The sequence below is a fragment of the Podarcis filfolensis genome (genome assembly GCF_964270895.1).
Source record: "Podarcis filfolensis genome assembly, chromosome: 1".
NCBI classification, from domain to species: domain Eukaryota; kingdom Metazoa; phylum Chordata; class Lepidosauria; order Squamata; family Lacertidae; genus Podarcis; species Podarcis filfolensis.
The window spans coordinates 127,411,480-127,432,166 of record NC_139604.1 but is presented as its reverse complement, the minus strand read 5'-3'; the positions used below and the strand labels follow the sequence as shown (position 1 = coordinate 127,432,166).

The window sequence follows — 20,687 nt, the reverse complement described above, 5'->3', positions numbered from 1 at the left end:
TGTTATAACATATAATTATGCCGTAAATATTCAATGTTCTTCATCAGAACTTGGCTCTCCTCCCAGGTCTGGCATATCATTTGCTTTTCTTGTTATAGCGACAGAGGCGGTTCAACAAAGGGGGGGTGGGGTCTGACCAAAGCATCAACACCCCCCTCCATCATGACCCTCACTTCGAAGTTGGGAGGGGGGAAGCGTGGCAACAATTAGAATTTTTATTAAATCGGAACAGAGGGAGCTGCCTTATATCAAGTCAAACCATTGAAGCACCTTCACCTGGCATTGTCTGCACCAGGGTTTCCAGCTGTTTGGGGACTACAACTCCCATCATCCCTAGCAAGCAGGACTGGGGGTGAGGGATGATGGGAACTGTAGTCCCAAAACAGCTGGAGACCCAAGTTTGGGAAGCCCTGGTCTACGCTGACTGGCAACAGGGCTTCAGCCTTAAACGCAGGACCCGCTGACCGCAGAGCAGATGCTCTAACCACTGGGCTAGATGGCCCTTCCCCATATAAAGCGACAGTCTACAGTCCCCATGGTTCTGAATGAAGCACCGTTTTAAACAGGAACTTAGGAAGCTGCCTTATCATGAGCCAGACTTGGTCCCATTACAGTGGTACCTCGCAAGACAAAATTAATTCGTTCTGCGAGTTTTTTCGTCTTGCGAATTTTTCATCTTGCGAAGCACAGATTCCCATAGGAATGCATTGAGGAAACAAACTTGCAAGACGTTTTCGTCTTGCGAAGCAAGCCCATAGGGAAATTCGTCTTGCGAAGCAACTCAAAAAACGAAAAACTCTTTCGTCTTGCGAGTTTTTCGTCTTACGAGGCATTCGTCTTGCGAGGTACCACTGTATTTCCCCCACACTGGCAGTAGCTTTCTGGGGACTTCAGGCAGGGGACACCCCCAGCCCTATATGAGATTGGACACAGGACATTCTGCATGCCAAGCAGGTGCTCTACGACTGAGCTGCACCTGTTTGGATTTTTACTGCACCTTGTTCCAGGCGATTCAGGTGGGTAGCAGCCCTTTAACACCCAATAAGCTTGATTTCCACCAAACTATAAAATACTGTTTTGAGACAGGATTCCTTTTTTAAAAAAAGAAATTTTATTAATTTTACGAATAAAAAATACAAATAAACACACATCAATAAAGTAACATATGTAATATGTGGAGATTCATCGAATCTCGCGTCTTCACCCCGTCCCATCCATGGAGTCTTGTTTTAGAACATCTACAACTGCATATTAGTTTGTACTCCATTTATTATATCAAACCACAATGTTTTTTACACTACAAACGTGTCAAAACCCTGCTCTTGTTTTCATCTGCTTACAGTGGACTCCTAGATAATTTGTAATTTCCCCCCATTCTTTTATAAAGTTTTTATCCTCTTGGTTTCTGAGTTTTTCAGTCAGCTTTACCATCTCGGCGTAGTCCATCAACTTGGCTTGCCATTCTTCTCTGGTTGGGACTTTATCATCTTTCCAACTCTGGGCCAATAACATCCGCACGGCTGTTGTTCCATACATAAAAAGTCTTTTCTTGCTCCTTCAGGATATCAGTACCTCTAATTCCTAATAAAAAAGCTTCTGTTTTGTTTTGTTTTTTAAAAAGTTATTTTAAACATTTTCTTCATTTCATTATATATTATCACCCAGAAAGCTTTTATTACCTTACAGTTCCACCACATATGATAAAAGTTACCTTCCTTTTCTTTACCATTTCCAGCAGATATTTGAACTTGTCTTATACATTTTTGCTAACTTTGTTGGAGTCCAATACCCACCAGTACATCATTTTCATATACCGTATTTTTCGCTCTATAAGACGCACCAGACCACAAGACGCACCTAGTTTTTGGAGGAGGAAAACAAGAAAAAAAATATTCTGAATCTCAGAATCCAGAACAGCAAGAGGGATTGCTGTGCAGTGAAAGCAGCGATCCCTCTTGCTGTTCTGGCTTCTGGGATAGCTGCGCAGCCTGCATTCGCTCCATAAGACGCACACAACATTTCCCCTTACTTTTTAGGAGGGAAAAAGTGAGTCTTATAGAGCAAAAAATACGGTAATTTTCTTTCAATGTAGAACACGCCATAAATTGGGGCTAACCCATTCTACCCATTCTGGATGACACAAAAGATGACGGCATTTAGGAACAGAGGAAATGGCTTGATTCAGGGTCAGACCATTGATCTAACTACCTGAGTGTTGCCCCACACGGCCTGGAAGCAAGTCTCCAGGGTTTCAAACCGGTCTCCTGCCTGGTGATACCGGAGGTATCTGAAGAAGTGTGCGTGCACAGGAAAGCTCATACCAATAACTACCTTAGTTGGTCTCTAAGGTGCTACTGGAAGGAAATGTACAATAGTTCAGGACACACTCTAGAGCACAGAATCATAGAATTGGAAGGGACCCCAAGGGTAGTTAATAATAATTTATTATTTATACCCCGCCCATCTGGCTGGGTTTCCCCAGCCACTCTGGGCAGCTCCCAATCGAATATTAAAAACACAATACAGCATTAAACATCAAAAACTTCCCTAAACAGGGCTGCCTTTCGATGTTTTTTAAAAGTAGGATAGTTGCTTATAATGCTGTTGGACTACAACTCCCATCATCCTTGTCAATTCCCCATACTGGCTGGCACTGGTGGTTCAGTCCTCCTCTGGAGGAGAGCCAGTGTGGTGTAGTGCTTAAGAGCGGTAGACTCGTAATCTGAGGAACCGGGTTCGCTTCCCAGTCACGCTTCTCTGAAGTCTCTCAGCCTCACTCACCTCACAGAGTGTTTGTTGGGGGGGAGGAAGGGAAAGGAGAATGTTAGCCGCTTTGAGACTCCTTCGAATAGTGATAAAGCGGGATATCAAATCCAAACTCTTCTTCCTCAACGGGGGCTTTTCCAGTAGGATGAATGGGTCTCTGCACTACCACCCCCATTCTGCCATCAGCCAGCCCTCACCCTCCTGCCTTTGTACTTCCAATAAGTCCAGGCGTTGGCCCTGGCTCCCAGCTTCCTCCTCCTCCTCAGCCTCAGTGTTGTTGTTGTGGAACTCAGCAGGGAGGGAGAGGATGGACAAAGCCAGAACTGGCCAGCTCTGCTGTCATTGGCTCTAGCGCCACCTGCTGTTGGTCTCCCTGCTTTCTGCCCTATCAGCCTGCCTCTGATCCCCAGCATCTCCAGGGAGTGCTGGGAAAGACCCCTGCCTGAGACCCTGGAGAGAAGCTGCCAGTCAGTGTCAAGAACCCAGAGCTTCTTGTGCTCTTTTGGGGAAAGGTTGTAGTTCAGGGGTAGAACGTTTACTCCACATGCAGGAGGTCCAGGTTCCATTTGTGGTGTCTCCAGGTAGGGTTGGGCTAAGCCTCCTGAAACCCTGGACAGATGCTGCCAGCCAGTGTCAAGGATCCTGAGCCAGGTGGAGCAACGGTCCGACACAGGCGTGGATACTTGCACAACCTGTGATGCACAACCTTCTTCTGCAGCCACACAGCAATTCACAATAGAAAGCAGGAGGGAGCAGCCTCACTTTTCCTGCGACGTTATATTGTGGTTTGAGTGCTGGGATAATGTGAATAACCCGGGGAATATAGAAGGTCTCTTGTTCCTACAGTAAGAACCATGCACTTGCCGTGCTATAAACCAACACCGTACAGGGGGTTCTGAATGGAGCACACAGGGGAAAAGTGGTCTCCCAGGGCGTTTGTGTGGACAGGTGTGGATCCTTAGCCGCGCACCCATGTTTTCCTGGGGTGAGGCTCAAAATGCAAAGCTGGTTATGAATGCAATACTGCTGTTTGTCCCGGCAGTTCTAGCGCTTTGTGCACCAAATAGCAACACACATAAACACACCCCGCATTGCTGACAGAAGGAACCAGTAGCACAAAAATAGCTTTTCCTGGCTGGCCTCTGCCTCCCTCACCCTCCCATGCATTGAAAATCTGCCCGAGGATAAGTTATTCGGCAAGCGCATGTCTATTTGCAGGTGGCCCCGATGAGACAGATCCTCCTGCCACCTAGTGTTTGATGAGGCACTTTCTGTGCCTTCGGAAAGCTTACATCAAGCAGTTTTCATGGTGCCCGCTCGGTGCCAGGCATTCAGGCGGCCTCTACATGGCCGTAAACTTGCTCTTCCCTTCTCCTTAGAGATCCATGCTTTCTTCGAGATGTTCATGTGCTCAAGAAAATGCAACGATTCCAACCTTTTTTTCTTTACACAAGTATTTCTATACTGCTCTTTCACAAAATATCAGGGTGATGCACTATGAGAACACACACACACACACACACACACACACACAACCCCCCATTAAAAGCAGTGCAGAACAATAATTAAAACTACAGGCTATTTAAGAAAATTGTGATCAGCTGTATAAGGAAAACTGGATTAAATCACAGGATTGTAGAGTTGGAAGCGACCCTGAGGATGATCTAGTCTGATCCCCTGCAAAGCTGGAATATAATAATAATAATAAGAATTTATTATTTGTACCCCGCCCATCTGGCTGGGTTTCCCCAGCCACTCTGGGCGGCTTCCAACAAAGATTAAAAATACATCAAAATGTCACACATTAAAAACTTTCCTGATCGCAGGGATTGAACTGGCAATATTCACATCATCAGCACCTTGCTCTAAACAACTGAGCTACCCAGGCTGCACTCGGATGTGTGTGTGTTTTTAAGTGGGAGCTGGAATTTGATAATCGGGTCGAGGCTGCAAAAGCTTGTGTACGTAAGCAATGCTGCTTCCACCAGACATTCAAACACCCCTTATTTGTTGGAGGCCGCGTAAGAGAGAGAGAGAGAGAGAGACAGGTAACTCAAGTGCCATAGCCTTGGAGTCCGGGCAATGGACAAGCTGGAACATGTGCAGAGGAGGACAACCAAGATGCTCAAGGGTCTGGAAACCAAGCCTTAGGAGGAAAGTCGGAGAAGATGGGGTTGCTTAATCTGGAAAAGAGGAGATATGATAGCCATCTTCAGATATCTCAAAGGCTGTCACATGGAAGATGGAGCAAGCTTGTTTTCTCCTGCTCTGGAGGGTAGGACTGGAACCAATGGCTTCAAGTTAAAAGAAGGGAGATTCCGACTGAACATCGGGAAGAACTTGCAGACAGTAAAAGCTGTTCGACAGTGGAACTAGGTTGTGGGTTCTCCTTCCTTGGGGGTTTTTAAGCAGAGGCTGGATGGCCATCTGTCATGGCTGCTTTAGTTGAGATTTCTGCATCACAGGGTTGGGCTAGATGGGATCCCTTTGGGATCCCTTCCAACTCTACAATTCTGTGATGCTAAGATTCCCTTTCTTCCCTCAGAAGAGAAATTGCACCTCTGCAAGATGAGCCTGTGGTGCTAGTACAACTTGATGATATCACACTGCCATCTTCTGACTTAAGAATGCTCTATTGCAGAAGCCCCAGGACAGCCAGCCTCTCCCCCACTTCCTCAGAGTAAGGAAGCAAGCTGGGCCTCTTTAACTGGAGAGCCCCCTTTGAGCAAAGGTGGAGTTTGTCGTTTGGACAGACCTGCTGCCTCTATATAGGGCTCGGTGTAAGGTTGCCTTTTGCCGAAGCAACATCTAAAGCAGGGGTCAGCAAACTTTTTCAACAGGGGGCCGGTCCACTGTCCCTCAGACCTTGTGGGGGGCCGGACTATATTTTGGGGGGGAAATGAACGAATTCCTATGCCCCAGAATTAACCCAGAGATGCATTTTAAATAAAAGGACACATTCTACTCCTGTAAAAGCACCAGGCAGGCCCCACAAATAATGCAGAGATGCATTTTAAATAAAAGGACACGTTCTACTCATGTAAAAACACCCTGATTCCCGGACCGTCCGTGGGCCGGATTGAGAAGGCGATTGGGCCGGATCCGGCCCCCAGGTCTTAGTTTGCTTACCCATCATCTAAACTCTGCTCTCCTTTTGTATTGAGCGTCAGCTCTTGCCTTGCCTCGTTGGAGCTCAGGGCAGGCCGTCAGTTTTCTTGTTACCTAAATCCCCCAAGCCTGGGAGCTGGAACCATTGATAATCAGTCTCACTTGATAATCAGTTGCCAGGCAGTATCAATTGAAGTTGCAGATGGGTCGTTGAATGTTCAGACATTCCCCCATATAAACAGAAATTCCCTGTATAAACGTAACTCAGAGCTTTCATACATAGAAGCCGTTTTGAGGTTAAGGGACATACAAGCGCTTGATGCATTCACCTTCAGGCTGAAGAGGTTTAGTCCAGACATATTGTGTAAGTTTGCCCTAAACCTGTTCCCTGGCTGACGTTTTTCTGGGTGCTTTCCATGTAATTTTGGTGATGAGTCCTGCCCATCCAGATGGCAGATTGGGGGACTAGCACAGGTAGTACGCCCCCACCCCAAAATAAAATTGCACGACATTGACATGTCAATTGATGCTTCCATCTTTCAGCACATTCAGAGCCGGCTCACCCATGAGGCAAGGTGACTGCCTCAGGCGGCAGGATCCACAGGGGCAGCAGTTATTAGTGCAGATCTTCATTCCCCCCTTGTTCCTGATTTGATCTTCACTCACCCCTTCTGTAGCGGGGAGGTGGGTGCCATATTGTGGTTCACCTCAGGTGCCAAAATGTCTTGGGCCAGCCATGAGTACATTCTTCCCATTTAGCAAAGAACACTAGGTCAGCCATGAGGGGCCCTTGGGCCTGGGCAAGCACTGAAGCAATTGGCTGAGTTCCTCTCTAGTACCTGGTTCCAGGGACAAATGTTCCATTTGGTCACTGAATGTGCTGGCTCTATCTCAACAGTACCCTTTGCACCAGCTGGAAAATGCAGCCCTTTTCTTAGAAGAAGATGTTGTCTTTAAAAAAAAACCTGTTTAGTTTTTATATCTATAACGTCTTGTTGATTTTACCCTAATACGGCTTTGTTGTTGAGGCTGCAATTTGTAATGGGTGTCTCACAGTTTCCTCCTGCAACGCTGTGTCTGCACAACAAGTTTCTTAGCTCTTTTCCTTTCCCAGGTGCAAAGTCACAAATAGAGATCTGCATACTTCGGTTCTGATGGCTTGGCTCCTGCGGCTTCAGGAAATCGTATTAGCCCCACAGAACCGTATCACCTACAAACATGGATTTGGATTCTGTGTTGTTGTTTTTTAAGCCCTCCTTTCTCTAGCATCCTCATTCATTGTTGTCTTCACTCTAAAAGGAAGCTGAACTTCTCTGTCTGCTTCCCTCTCCCCCCTTACTTATTTGTGTTTTTAACTGCGTTTCTCTGGAAAGTCTATCATGGCGAGATGGAGCGGGACAATAAAACGCAGTGAGTTATGTACAGACTTTGTAACAAATAGGAAAAACAGGCACAGTGTTTGGCGCAACAGAAGCCAAAGAATAATGGTGCTCATAATACATTGACCAAAAGAGGGGCAGTGAGTTCGCCTGGACTGTTTTCTGCTCGCTGGCTCTAAGCATGCGGCGCTTGGAACCAGGGCTGTCTAATAGAATAATAGAATTGTCGAGTTGGAAGGGATCCTGAGGACCATCTAGTCCAACCCCTTGCAAGGCAGGAATATGCAGCTGTCCCATTCAGGGATCGAACCTGCAGCCTTGGCGTTCTCAGCACCACACTCTAACCAGCTGAGCTATCCAGCCTGATGGGGCAAGTGATCTGGGTGAGTTTGCCTGGGGTTCTGAGCTCAGGCTACCTATCCTTGGCTGTCCTCTCACAGCAGCTAAAGCAAAATGGCACTTTGTCATGCTGGCAACGCCAACCTACACAGGTTGTTGTTAACCTTTCCTAAAAAATAATAATGGGGGGCGGGGATTTACATTGGTGCACATTCAATACATGGTGAGTGCGTGAGTTATTGTGACCAGAGTCATTCAAGGTGGAGTCCGTGCTGCGCAGCAGGGGGATTTATATAACACTTTAAGAGGTTGGGGAAATTTGCAGGAGCTTAATTTCAGCAAGGGTGATCTATAGATCTAAAGGGAATTTGTGCTAAAATTCTTGCATTGTGGTATGTGGGGAAACAACCGTGTTGCACTGTGGATTGCAGTTGCCAGTTCTCACAGTCCCAGACTATACCTGAGATCATCCTGTTTGTTACCATTGCTTATCCGTACTGTATTGTGGCGTCTGTCCATGGAACTCAGGTTGACGTGTGAGGATCAAATAGGAGAACGCCCACCCCCCAACCTAAGTTCGGCTGAAAGGCAGTGATTGGGCCAAGGGAGATTTGAGCAGAGTTTTTTCTGCCCTATGTCCAACACCACCTTGGTGGATCTGCCACAAACTTTGGATGCAAAAGCCAATTAAAGGTGTCATATTTGCACTTTTCGCCATTCATCAGGAAAGGAATCAAGCCAGCAGGATCTGCGTTCAAACGGTTGGCTTTGCTGAACATGACCCGCAACCTCCTTTTCGTCGTTCCATTTCCGCCGAAGTCTTTGAGACTCCTTCAGAAGTACGTCAAAAGCTGCGTGGCTTGTGGCCTGCTCCTGTGGCCGCCTGCTTTCCTGAGTGCCCTACTCAACAGAGAAGGAGGGAATGGCAACACCGGTCTAATGAGAAACCCAAGCTTTTGGATTCTGCCCAGTTGTGTACGTGGCTGAGAGGGAGCTGAAAGCCAAGGGAGAGCCAATGGGAATGAAGAAGTGTCCCTCTCGCTCCCTGGCATTCCCCTCCCTGCAGAGCGAGATGCATGCGAAGCCTGATTTAGCCATGGCCTGAATGCTCTGCGGTCCCCGAGCATGCAATCTATCCTCACCATGCAGCGGGAGCGCGTTTGCCGGATGCCGGCCCGTGGACTCGACTGCAGTGTCCTTGCCAGGCAGAGGAGCTGCTCAAGGATGTGAAAATGCTTACTTGCAGTTGTTTTCTGCGGGGAGATGATTGATTTGCTCTATCTGGAGGCTTTCGGACCTGGAAACCCGAGTGCAGCAGAAAATGCGCTGGCTGTTTTGGCGGAGCCGGGTGTTGAGAGGACAGACAGCTGGCCGATGACCTCAGGAGAATGACAAATGCAGGGCCAGGTGTCTCGGTCCGCTACAGAATGCCTCCAGTTAAGCCAGGCCCCAGCTTGGAGGAGGGTGGGCGGAAGGAGCTCGGGCCGAGAGGAGGCCCCCAGCGAGCTCCCTTTGCCGTTTCTGATGAACAGGCAGGGGCTTGTGCTCGGAGGCTCGGCATCCAGGGACGCAGATTCCCTTGTGAATTTGGGGAGGCACATTTCTGCCTTCCTTTGTCGCGCTGAAAAAGCTGGTTGGAGCCGACCTTGTTGCGCAGCCAAGCGACGGCATGCGGAATGTTGTAGGGATGAGATCACCGCTGTAATCTAAGACACCAGTGGCTGTTTGAACACACACACACACACATATATAGAAAGAAAGAAATTAAAAAGGCATTTGTTACCCAGCATAACCCATGGGCCTTTCTCAGCAGGGCGCATTTGCACCTGTTGAAAACTTCAGCCGCTTTAAAAAAAGAAAATCTGGAAGGAAATGTAAAGTTAGCACTCCCTGCATGTCGAAACAGGAGCACAGGGATTGTGGAGTGAGGAAGCCGGTGACTAAAGGAAACTCAAATGCTGCTTTCAAGTTTAATTATGCAAATCAGTAGTTTTATGCAAATCACTCTGGGGTGCAACACCCAGAACAAGTTGCTTGGTGGTCCGTTTGATCTCTTTTGACTTTTATCCCAGTAAATGTGTTTAGGAGGGGAATGGCAGTTTCTGTAATCCTCCTCTAATTTTGCCTGGACACATTTATGAAATCATTGCAGTATCTGGGCTAGGATGGATAGATAATCTTCGTGTGCCTCCTGCACAAGAGGTCTGGAGGGTGGCAACACTAGAAGGGGCATTTTCTGCGGTTGCTCCCCATTTGCGGAATGCTCTCCCTCTTGAAGTCCGTCTGGTGCCTTCATCGTACAGTGGTACCTTGGGTTAAGTACTTAATTCATTCCGGAGGTCCGTTCTTAACCTGAAACTGTTCTTAACCTGAAGCACCACTTTAGCTAATGGGGCCTCCTGCTGCCTCCACACCGCCGGAGCACGATTTCTGTTCTCATCCTGAAGCAAAGTTCTTAACCTGAAGCACTATTTCTGGGTTAGCGGAGTCTGTAACCTGAAGCGTATGTAACCTGAAGTGTATGTAACCCGAGATACCACTGTATATTCTTAGGTGCCAGGCAAAAACGTTCCTCTTTTTGGGCCGATCAATATTCCATAGGCTTTTAAATGTGTTTGTGGGGAGGGGGGTATTGTTTTGTTTTTCTTTTAACTATTTATTTTATGTTTCTAGCCTGTATTTTTATCTTGTAAACCACCCTGAGATCTTAGGTTTACATTTCAGTCAATCAATCAATCAATCAATCAATCAACAGGACAGGTTGTGGATGTAGAATAAAAAAAAAAAAGGTAAAGGACCCCTGACCGTTAAGTCCAGTCGCGAACGACTCTGGGGTTGCGGTGCTCATCTTGCTTTAAAGGCCGAGGGAGCCGACGTTTGTCTGCAGACAGTTTTTCCGGGTCATGTGGCCAGCATGACTAAAGCCACTTCTGGTGAACCAGAGCAGCGCACGGAAACGCCATTTACCTTCCCACGGGAGCAGTACCTATTTATCTACTTGCACTTTGACGTGCTTTCGAACTGCTAGGTTGGCAGGAGCTGGGACAGAGCAACGGGATTTCACCCCGTCGCGGGGATTCGAACCGCCAACCTTCCAATCGGCAAGCCCTAGGCTCAGTGGTTTAGACCACAGCGCCACCCGCGTCCCTGGAGGTAGAATAGAAACATCAATAAGAATGTGGGGTTGCAGAAGCACGTGGGGCAGGAGATCAACAGTGGGAGACCTGCCGAGGACAAGGTAGAAAAACTCTGCTATTGTTTGTACCATGGGGGTCTTTTTTATCCTATATTTGTGCTAAAAGTTCCATTTATTCCAACAAGAGTCTTTGGCCAGGCCTGAGCGCAGGGGGTGCAGCTGCCTGTCTCCTCCTGCCTCCTCGGTCTCTATGTCGCCCCTTGTAGAACTCATCAGGAAGGAGGAAGAGGTTGGGAGGTAAACTAGTATTAATGGTCTCTGCTTCTATCTGGCACTGGCTCCAAATCCTGTCGCCCTCTCTGCCTTCCACCTTACCATTCCCAATGGGCACCAGCAGATGTATATTGATGACACTCCTCTATAAAATAATGTTCATGGCAGTGATGACAGTAATAGTAGTTGCGGTGTGCCTTTCCCCTGGAAGCAGACCTGAACATTGCTTGAATGCGTTGTAAGGCTTTTTGCTTTGTGTTGGCTGTTTACGTCCAGGATCAAGGCAGGTTTTGTCTGGATCAATCGTCATAGCAAGCTTCTTTTCCCCTGCTCTGGAGGGTGGGACTCAAACCAATGGCTTCAAGCTACAAGAAAGCACATTCCGACTAAACACCAATAAGCACTTTCTGACAGTGGGAGCTGTTTGACAGTGGAAGGTTGTGGACTCTCCTATGTGGAGCTACCTTTGAAGGTGACCCGGAAACTACAACTAGTCCAGAATGCGGCAGCTAGACTGGTGACTGGGAGCGGCCGCCAAGACCATATAACACCGGTCCTGAAAGACCTACATTGGCTCCTGGTACGTTTCCGAGCACAATTCAAAGTGTTGGTGCTGACCTTTAAAGCCCTAAATGGCCTCGGTCCAGTATACCTGAAGGAGCATCTCCACCCCCATCGTTCAGCCTGGACTCTGAGGTCCAGCTCCGATGGCCTTCTGGCGGTTCCCTCACTGCGAGAAGCCAAGTTACAGGGAACCAGGCAGAGGGCCTTCTTGGTAGTGGCGCCCGCCCTGTGGAATGCCCTCCCACCAGATGTCAAAGAGATAAACAACTACCTGACATTTAGAAGACATCTGAAGGCAGCCCTGTTCAGGGAAGTCTTTAATGCGTGACATTTTAATGTATTTTTAATCTTTGTTGGAAGCCACCCAGAGTGGCTGGAGAAACCCAGCCAGATGGGCAGGGTACAAATAATAATTTATTATTATTATTATTAAGGTCTTTTAGCAGAGGTTGGCTGGCCATTGGCCGTGGATGCTTGAGTTTAGATTCCTGCATTGCAGGGGGGTTGGACTAGATGACCCTTGGGATCCCTTCCAGTTCTATGAGTCTACCCCAAGGGAGAGGGCAGGAGGTAGGAAGAACATATTTCTGCATTTTTCTCCCGCTTTAAAAGGCTGCCGTACTGTCCCGCCCCCCCCCCCCCCAGTTTGTGATGCTGAGGTTAAATCAGGGAGCCGGCAATGTTTTCCAGTGGGTGTGCAACTTTCTCCCCTCCTGTCAAACAACCGGCAAATGAATGAATCTTATCTTCCCCATGCCGCCTGTTAAGACATCTGGACAGCAGATTTTGAGGAGGGAAACATCTGCATGCCAAATACTTGCAGATGTATGGTGCACTGTCGACAGTCTGTGTGTAATGCACACTTTCAGGCTGCCCAAGCGAGGACAGGATAGGGCAAACGATGCTTCCGTCGCCCATGTTTCCAGGAAGAATCGCTTTGCCTTTTCAGGGCTAAGTCTGGGCCCTGCTCCGAGAGAGACAAAAAGCTGTCACGTGGCACTGCTGATCAGTTTCCCCGAACACAGGCTTTCAAGACCTTCTGTCAATTTTGCACTAACACCAGCTATTCCCCACTAGGGCTGGGCGATATCTGGTTTTCAACATCACGATATGTCTGCCAGGAGATCGGCCTACACTCGAGTAGGACCCTGGCAGAGACACATGCCCGACTGGCATGTTCTCTCCCTCCTAGTCGATCGTTTGGGAGCTTCATAAGCTTTCTTCAGTCTGAACATCACAGCGACCAATGCCAACTGACACCGGCACACTTAGGGATCCGCAAAGTTTGCACATCATGCATGACAGACCTCAGCAACTCAGCATTTTGGCTAATCTACTTTATTTACATATAAATACACACGGAGTACTGCGACATGGCGCCCTCTCTTTAGCATCAGAGAGCAAAGAGAAAAAAACAAAGGACAATACAGTGGTACCTCGGGTTAAGTACTTAATTCGTTCCGGAGGTCCGTTCTTAACCTGAAACTGTTCTTAACCTGAAGACCACTTTAGCTAATGGGGCCTCCTGCTGATGCCACGCCGCCGGAGCCCAATTTCTGTTCTTATCCTGAAGCAAAGTTCTTAACCTGAAGCACTATTTTTGGGTTAGCGGAGTGTATAACCTGAAGCGTATGTAACCTGAGGCGTATGTAACCTGAGGCATATGTAACCCGAGGCATATGTAACCCGGGGTACCACTGTAGTCCCACTTCATGAAACACAGTAATACAAACATCCTGTCTCCGTCACTTCCCACTCTATGGAGTCAAAACATACACCGTCATGTGATAGACAACAATCCCATGACTGCAATCATGAAGCAGGAATTCTAACAGTATCACCAGCTAAACATTGCAATAAACCTATATATCACGATGTCTGAAATAAGGATGGAGCTATGCAGAGTCATTGGCCGGCTTCACGGTTTCCCCCTCATTGTTATTTTTGCACAGCACATGGAAACACATCATGTTGCCAGGTCAACAATTATGAAACCGATATAACAATATGGACTTCAAACCATATCGCCCAGCCCTGTTCCCAAGTCCTTCCAGCCATCACCTACCTAGTCACAGATGAATGGGACCCACTGAGACTGAGGGTGCCTTCCCCACCAGTCCTGAACTGGTAAAACCACGGCTGAAGAGGCCCCCCAAGACTGGTCCCCAGTTTGCAGCAGACGGCTGCCATTTGTTTCTAGGCAGCACTTCACTTATTCCAACGTATAAATATTGGATTAAACCTCCTACTTGGCTGCTCAAAACAAATATTCACAATTCGCACATCTTGAGCAATTCAAGATGCCTGCCAGCAAACTCGATTTTCTGTTGGGGTGTTTTAAGAAATGTGCCAAAACCAATTTCTTTGCCATTTGAAGCTGGACGCCTTTGGGTTTTTTTTTCTTTTCTTCCCAGAGAAACCAAAGGAAAGGATAAAATGCTTCCTGGGCTATCAGGAATGCAAATTTAATATTTAAGGGGTGGAGATATGTTTTTGCCTCCCATGTACAGAGTCTTGCATGTGAGGAAGCAGATTTTTGAAGCACCCCTGAGAGATGCCCAAAGGCTGGTGGGGCAGTTGGGTGGAGGAATGGCTTGACTGCCCTTCATTGCTGCTTTTGCCCTATTCATCAAGTGTTGTTATTTTTATATAAATTTATTTATTTGGTTTCCAGATTAGAATTTTACAGTCACATATCCAACGTACAACACAGAAACAAGATTGCAGAGAATCTCCTGGACTTCCTTCCTCCCCTTTGTGGGTCCTATTTTTAATCATTTCCTCCTGCATCTTTTATAATACTCCAAATCTTTTATCTCTCCATTATATCCACAATTCACCATTAAACTACAAGTGTTATTCCAATCCTCCTAACGATTTTAACTGCTCACAATGATTTTTAAGATAACTTATAAATTTCCCCCATTCCTTATTAACATTTTGGTCTTCTTGATTTCTGATTCTTCCGGTCATTTTAGCCATTTCGGCATAATCCTTCAACGTGATCTGCCCTTCTTCTCTGGTAGGGACTTTATCTTCTTTCCATCTCTGGGCCAATAACATCCATGCAGCTGTGGTCGCATACATAAATAGTCTTTTCTGCTCCCTTGGGATTTCGGCACCTAGAATTCCTAAAAGGAAGGCTTCGGGTTTTTTAAAGTAAAGGTTATTTTAAACATTTTTTTCAACTCATTATATATCATTCCCCAAAATTCTTTTACTACCTTACATTTCCACCACATATGATAAAAGGTGCCTTCTTTTTCCTTACATTTCCAGCATACATTTGACCCTCATCATATGTTATTAACTGGGGGAGTTTGCCACTTCCAGATCCGGGGCTGCCCTCTTACTCAGACGGCTATCGGAAAGGATTTGATAAATTAACAGAGAATCCGTTTCTTGATGGCTGCTGGCCAAACAACACCTTTTTGTGTTTGGAGGCACTGCTGGAGATCGGATTTTGAGGGTCCTGCAAAACTGAGAAAGGTTTTATCCTGCTGGAGTGATTGAAGAAAATAATCATTTGCACCACACTTGTGGACTAAAAAAAAAGCAATAGTGAATACCGCTGGGATTCGCTTGTGTGACTTCCGTTCCTGATCTCTGATGAACTTGTGCTTTGTGGCCATTTCCACTCCAGTCTCCCTTTCTGACGGAATTGGCATGCCTACCAGCGAGTAATCACAGGTAGCTTTCTTCCATTTGGGATTAGGATGCTGTGCCTTGTGATCCCCTTAGCATTTCTTTGTGGGCAGATTAAGTACTCCAGGGGAGTGACGAGTTTCCTTTTCCTTGGAAGGAAGCGCAGAGGTCTCTGGGTGCCTCGGCAAGTCTAGGGGCACGACCCCCTTCTGCCTCTTCCGCCGAGACACTGCAGCAGAACTGACCTTGGGCATTTGCCCTCCCCGTTCTGTCTACGTAGCATCTTCACAAAAATAACCAGGTTAGAAATAGTGCTCGCGTCTGCCTGTTCTGTTTATTAGGTGCAAGACACAGACTTTTGGAAAACTGTAATTAATCAATTCATCCTTTAAAGCCCCCACCTTAAAAAAAACAAAACAAAAATTTATTGGTTTTGAAACAAATACAAGAACCATTAAACACTTATCCAGTGGCACATTTGTGTGAACGATCGAAATCAAGACTTTTATACCAACCACTCAATTTTCTCAGTGGAGAGGTTAAATAATAGGTTTGAACATTGAATGTGTATGCAAGCTTATGTCTAAAGTCAGTGGACAGACCTTTTTTTCTTTAACGCTTTTACAGCATTGCTGGGATCTTCCTGCTTATGACATCTGCCCTGTAAAAGCAGGCTTCGTTTAAGCACCCTTCACGGAAACTAGCTGTAAATTAGAAGATGCAACTGCTTGGCCTGTTTTACTGGTGGTTCCATGTTCTCTCCCCAGCCAGCGCTGCAGCTGTTTCAGGTTTCTCGGGGAAGCGTACGAGAGAATCTGTGGGTGGGTTGCAAGTTTACGCTTGAGCTGCCAAGTGGAGAGATGGAATGACTCTACCTTCCCAGGAGCAAGTTGGACCAAGATGGGGCGAAACCAAAACAGCGAGTCGTAATCTTGCTGGTCTGAGGTGGAGCTGCGAAAGCTGGTTTTCATTTGGGATTCTGGTGTCTGTGAAGGGCTGAGACAATCAGCTGCTCACTTATGACAGGATAACGCCTTACGATAGAGATAAGCAACTGACAGCCAGGGAGCAGGGAGAGGGAGGGAGTCAGGTCTTCCGTGGGCTTCCCCTCTGGCCTCCAATTAACTCCCTCACCTCTGTTCATTAACTTCCAGCCACTTTCTCCCAAACTCAGACATTGGGTGGGGCGTGGAAACATCGAATTATAGAGCTGGAAGGGACCCTGAGGGTTATCTAGTCCAACCCCCCTGCAAGACAGGATTCTCAACTAAAACATCCTTGACAGGTAGCCGTCCAACCTCTGCTTTGAAACCTCCAATTATGGAGAGTCCATCACCTCCCGAGGGAGTCTCTTCCACCATCGAACTGCTCTTACCGTTGGAAAGTTTTTCCTGATGGTTAGTTGGAATCTCCTTTCTTGTGAATTGCAGTCATGGGTTCGAGTCCTACCCTCCAGAGCAGGAGAAAACAAGCTTGCTGCATCCTCCATGGGACAGCCCTTAAGATATTTGAAGATGGCTGTCCTATCTCCTCTCAGTCTCCTCTTTTCCAGATTAAACGCCCCCATCTTCTTCAACTTTCCTCCTAGGGCTTGGTTTCCAGACCCTTGATCATCTTGGTTGCCTTCTTCTTTACCTGTTCTGAGTTACCAATATCCTCCTTAAATTGTGGTCCTCTAGAAGTGGTTGGACTTCGACTCCCATCAGCCTCAGTCAATGTGGCCAGTGGTCAAGGATGATGGGAGTTGTAGTCCAGCTACACCTGGAGGGCTACAGGCTCCTCACCCCAAAAGGGCTCCTCTAATTATTCCCTTCCTAGCATAAAACAGCAGCCGAGGCCTTGGCCAGGTTCACCTCTACTGATTCCCACACAGAGGAACCCTTGGGTACGGGCATCCATGGTGCATCGTAAGGGCACTGCTGCGCCAAAGTAGAGTGGGAAGGTGGCCAAGATCCCTTTGCCTCTGTCTCAGCTGGTACGGGAGTGAGTCAGAGGTGACCCTTCAGGTGTTGCTCGATTCAAAACATCATCCCTTTGAAAAGATAGTAACAAAACCAGCTGCTCATCAAGGCTCAGGCTGTATTTATGGGGTGACAACGTTACTGAGCAATAGTAACTGTGCAACAGAGGAGAAATAAGCAGATTGGACCCACCAGTTGTAAATGTTGGACAGAGGCGATGTGAGATCCCCAGTGGGGTGGATGTCTAGCTCTTGCCATTTACTCACCAATAGGTGGACTAGATTAACCTCAGGTGCCCTTCCAATTCTGCAAATCTAGGATTCTGTAAGCTCTGTGTGTCATTAGTATCTCTTTACAACCACAACGAGTGCTTTAAAGATTTCCCAAAGCTGGGCTACACAACAGATGAATGGATTTTATGTTGTTGGGCTCTTTCCTGCATAGCAGCTTTGAAACCATTTCAATCACATCCATATGAATATTGTACTGATGGGAGCGATTTGGGAGCAGCTTAAACTTTCCATCTCCATTCCTGGATATGCGAGAAAACGTTGGGCAGGCATCTGTTGAAGTTTTGGGTACTGGGCATTCTGACTCCAGGCAGGAAGGTGGTTGAACCAGGTGAGGCACCGAATCAGTTCAACCTCTCTAATTATGGGAATGATTAATCCAACAAGGAGAGTTAAATCAGATTTGGTCTCTGCCGTTTCCGATTCCGAGGTTTTGAGAAGTGTCCAGTGTCTGTGGCACTGTATCCAGCGGTGGGAACCAGAGAAATTGGCTTTTCTTTCAATTCCCAATGCTTGTTTCTCAGCTCAGACAATGCCTTTCTTTGTTCTAGGTATCTAAACCACGTCCGAGCCGCCTCCCCACAAGATCTCGCTGGTGGCTATACTTCCTCCCTTGCCTGTCATCGAGCCCTTCAAGATGCCTTCAGTGGGCTATTTTGGCATCCTGGCTAGGTTGGGAGTAACAGACACTGGAGCGGAGCGAGCAAAGCAAAAAACCTCAGGTGAAAATTGCTGCCGTCTGCACCCTGGCCGGGCTGCCGTCTGTCTTTCCTTCCTTTTGTGTGTGTGAAGCCAGCTGCGCTTAAATATTAAAAACATGATGTACAGAAACTTTCTTTTTAAAATGGTGGTCATGTTTCTTCTTCTCTGGTGGAATGAGGGTAAGGGTGGGAAAGGCTCTAGTCACTTTGCAGCTAGAGGCTATTGGAAGAGATAATGATTTTGTTTTGTATGTTTTGAGGTTTCAGAACCAGACTTGTAAAAGATTTTTAAAATAAAGTCAGATTGTTGTGATTAAATTCTGCAGATTCTGCCACTGCACTTCAGGGTTTTATTTGCACAAGCACTGAAATGCTACTTTTATATATTGTAGCTCTGCAGTAAGGGCAAAGTTCTTTCATCTCATAAAATTGGCTTCTCCTGATGCAAGCAAATGGGGGTTTCCTTCCTTGAAGTACGATACAAGAACCGGATATGGGACTGATTTCTAATTCATTCTACTTTGCATTCTGAATTATGCAAGTTAGAATGATTGTGCCGCAGAATGCAGCAGCTCTATTAAGAACGTCTCATCTTTCCTGCTGTAGAATAAAATTGCAAGGGTGCCATCATGCTGCAGTTGATATATTGCCTGTATGATGACAGAACAGTAGTGGGGGCAGACAAGCCACAGAGGAACAGACAGGATAGGACAGGGCAGCTCCTTTGTCACCATAATGCTCACTCAGTGCCACTGTTGTGGCCTTAGCAGCATACGAGTACGTTGGAAAACACAACTAGGATTGTCATCAGTATCACTTGATACCCTTGCTCTCATTTTGAAAATATATCTATCCATATTCTTCAAATAAAAAAATATTTTGATACTGTATTATACTATGCTATGCTGAAATGTTTAAATGTTTGTCCTTGAATCTTCCTGCATACCTGCCTTCCTCCCCTGTCATACTAGTGTGTCGCACCACACCTTTTGAGAACCACTGATTTAGACAGTACTTTGGAGAGTTGCAAGTGCTTCGTATCTAAGCCCAATGCCTGAATTCATGGCAGTTGCAACTTCCGGATTTGCAACCCAGTCTCTTAGCCACAACCCCATACCACTAAATATGCTAATTTTAATTCAGTGGAATGATGCATAGTGTCAGAAGGACAAGCATCGAAAAGATTCTCTCCCTTTCCTCTCAACAGAACAGAAAAGCTATTCAGAGTCCGCAGCTTGCATCATAACCTCATAATTGTACCAGTTGTTCTTTTCTCCCAGGGAATACAATAAATTGCAACTCAGCCACTCCAAGGCCTGTTTGGAAAGTTCTTGCTTCTTCACAAACAGCAAAGCAGCTGCTTGATTGGTTTTATTATCTTGTACATTGCTTTGAAATTGATGAAAATATAAAATAAATGAATGAAATAAATAAATAAATTTAATGATGACAATGAGTTACTTTGGACAGCAGTGCAGGCAGCACCTAAATGTGCCTCTGGACATTTCTCAGGCAAGACAGATTGGTGTAGATAAGCACTGTGTTCAGAATGACTGCTGATTATAATTTGGGATGATGTTGTTTATTTATTTAAATGACTTTTACAGCCTGCTTTCTCCCCACAAAAACCTCAAAAGTTATTTATTGCTCAAAAATAAAATCCACTAATAAAAATAACTATATTTAAAATATAAAGCACAGCAGCATTAATATCAACATTTAAAAATAATTTCACAGTGTTCTCTGAAACAAAATAAAAAGGGGGTGGGGAGAGAGAGATACTTTCAGCATCTATCTAAAGATGGGAAGGGAAAGATTTGGATAAATTCCCCAGAGAAAATTCCAGTGTTATAGTGCCACTGTCAACCAGGCTCTGTTGCTAGTACCCAGCTATCAAATATCTGCTAACAACAGGCTAAAGAGCAGGTCCTCTGATGCCAAGCTGAAGACCCAGGCAGGTTCATATAGTTCAAGGTGGTCCTTTAAAAAATCTGGTTCTGGGTCATTAGAGGGCTTTAAAGGCTTACAGCAGCACTTCCACACTGTGTGTGTTGCGGAGAGAACCAGTTGGCTTGGGTAGGTCTGGGTTGCAGAAGTAGACCCAGAATGTGTTTCTGTCATGATTCAAACATGGGCAGGGCTGGAATCCGGAGTCCGCTTTAGCTGCACTCTTTCTGTAGTCTGTATCCCAGCTGGGAGCCCACTGCCAATTCCTGATGCTCCCTTGACCTGCTGCTGTCGCCACCTTTTTGTCACCTGCTCATCTAGCATGAACACAGTGATGGCCTGGGCTTCACCTCATTAAGAGAACCTGCGCAGGAGGTGGTCAGTCTAAAAACATGTTCATCTGTTTATTCAATTTAGACCCTGCCTTTCCTCCCGAAGCAGCCCAGGGGCAGGAACAGGTGTTGTTTCAAGGCTACCAAAGACACAGACTGTTTCACCTGGTTCCTTTAACCTCTCACCTCAGTTTCTCATTGGCTGGGGAATGACTGCACGCAACCTAAACAGAAGATGCTACCAAG

At 46.4% G+C, this 20,687-nt stretch overlaps 1 protein-coding gene across 1 annotated transcript in view; it reads left to right on the top strand.

Moving 5' to 3' along the window:
• MNAT1 (MNAT1 component of CDK activating kinase) overlaps nt 1-18,480 on the top strand; it is a 136,723-nt gene extending 118,243 nt beyond the window's left edge. The window contains exon 8 of the mRNA XM_083619427.1: nt 18,013-18,480. Within this exon, the coding sequence (XP_083475553.1) occupies nt 18,013-18,133 (121 nt within the window). The 3' untranslated portion in view covers nt 18,134-18,480. The remainder of the gene's footprint in view (nt 1-18,012) is intronic.
• Nucleotides 18,481-20,687: the final 2,207 nt, after the last annotated feature.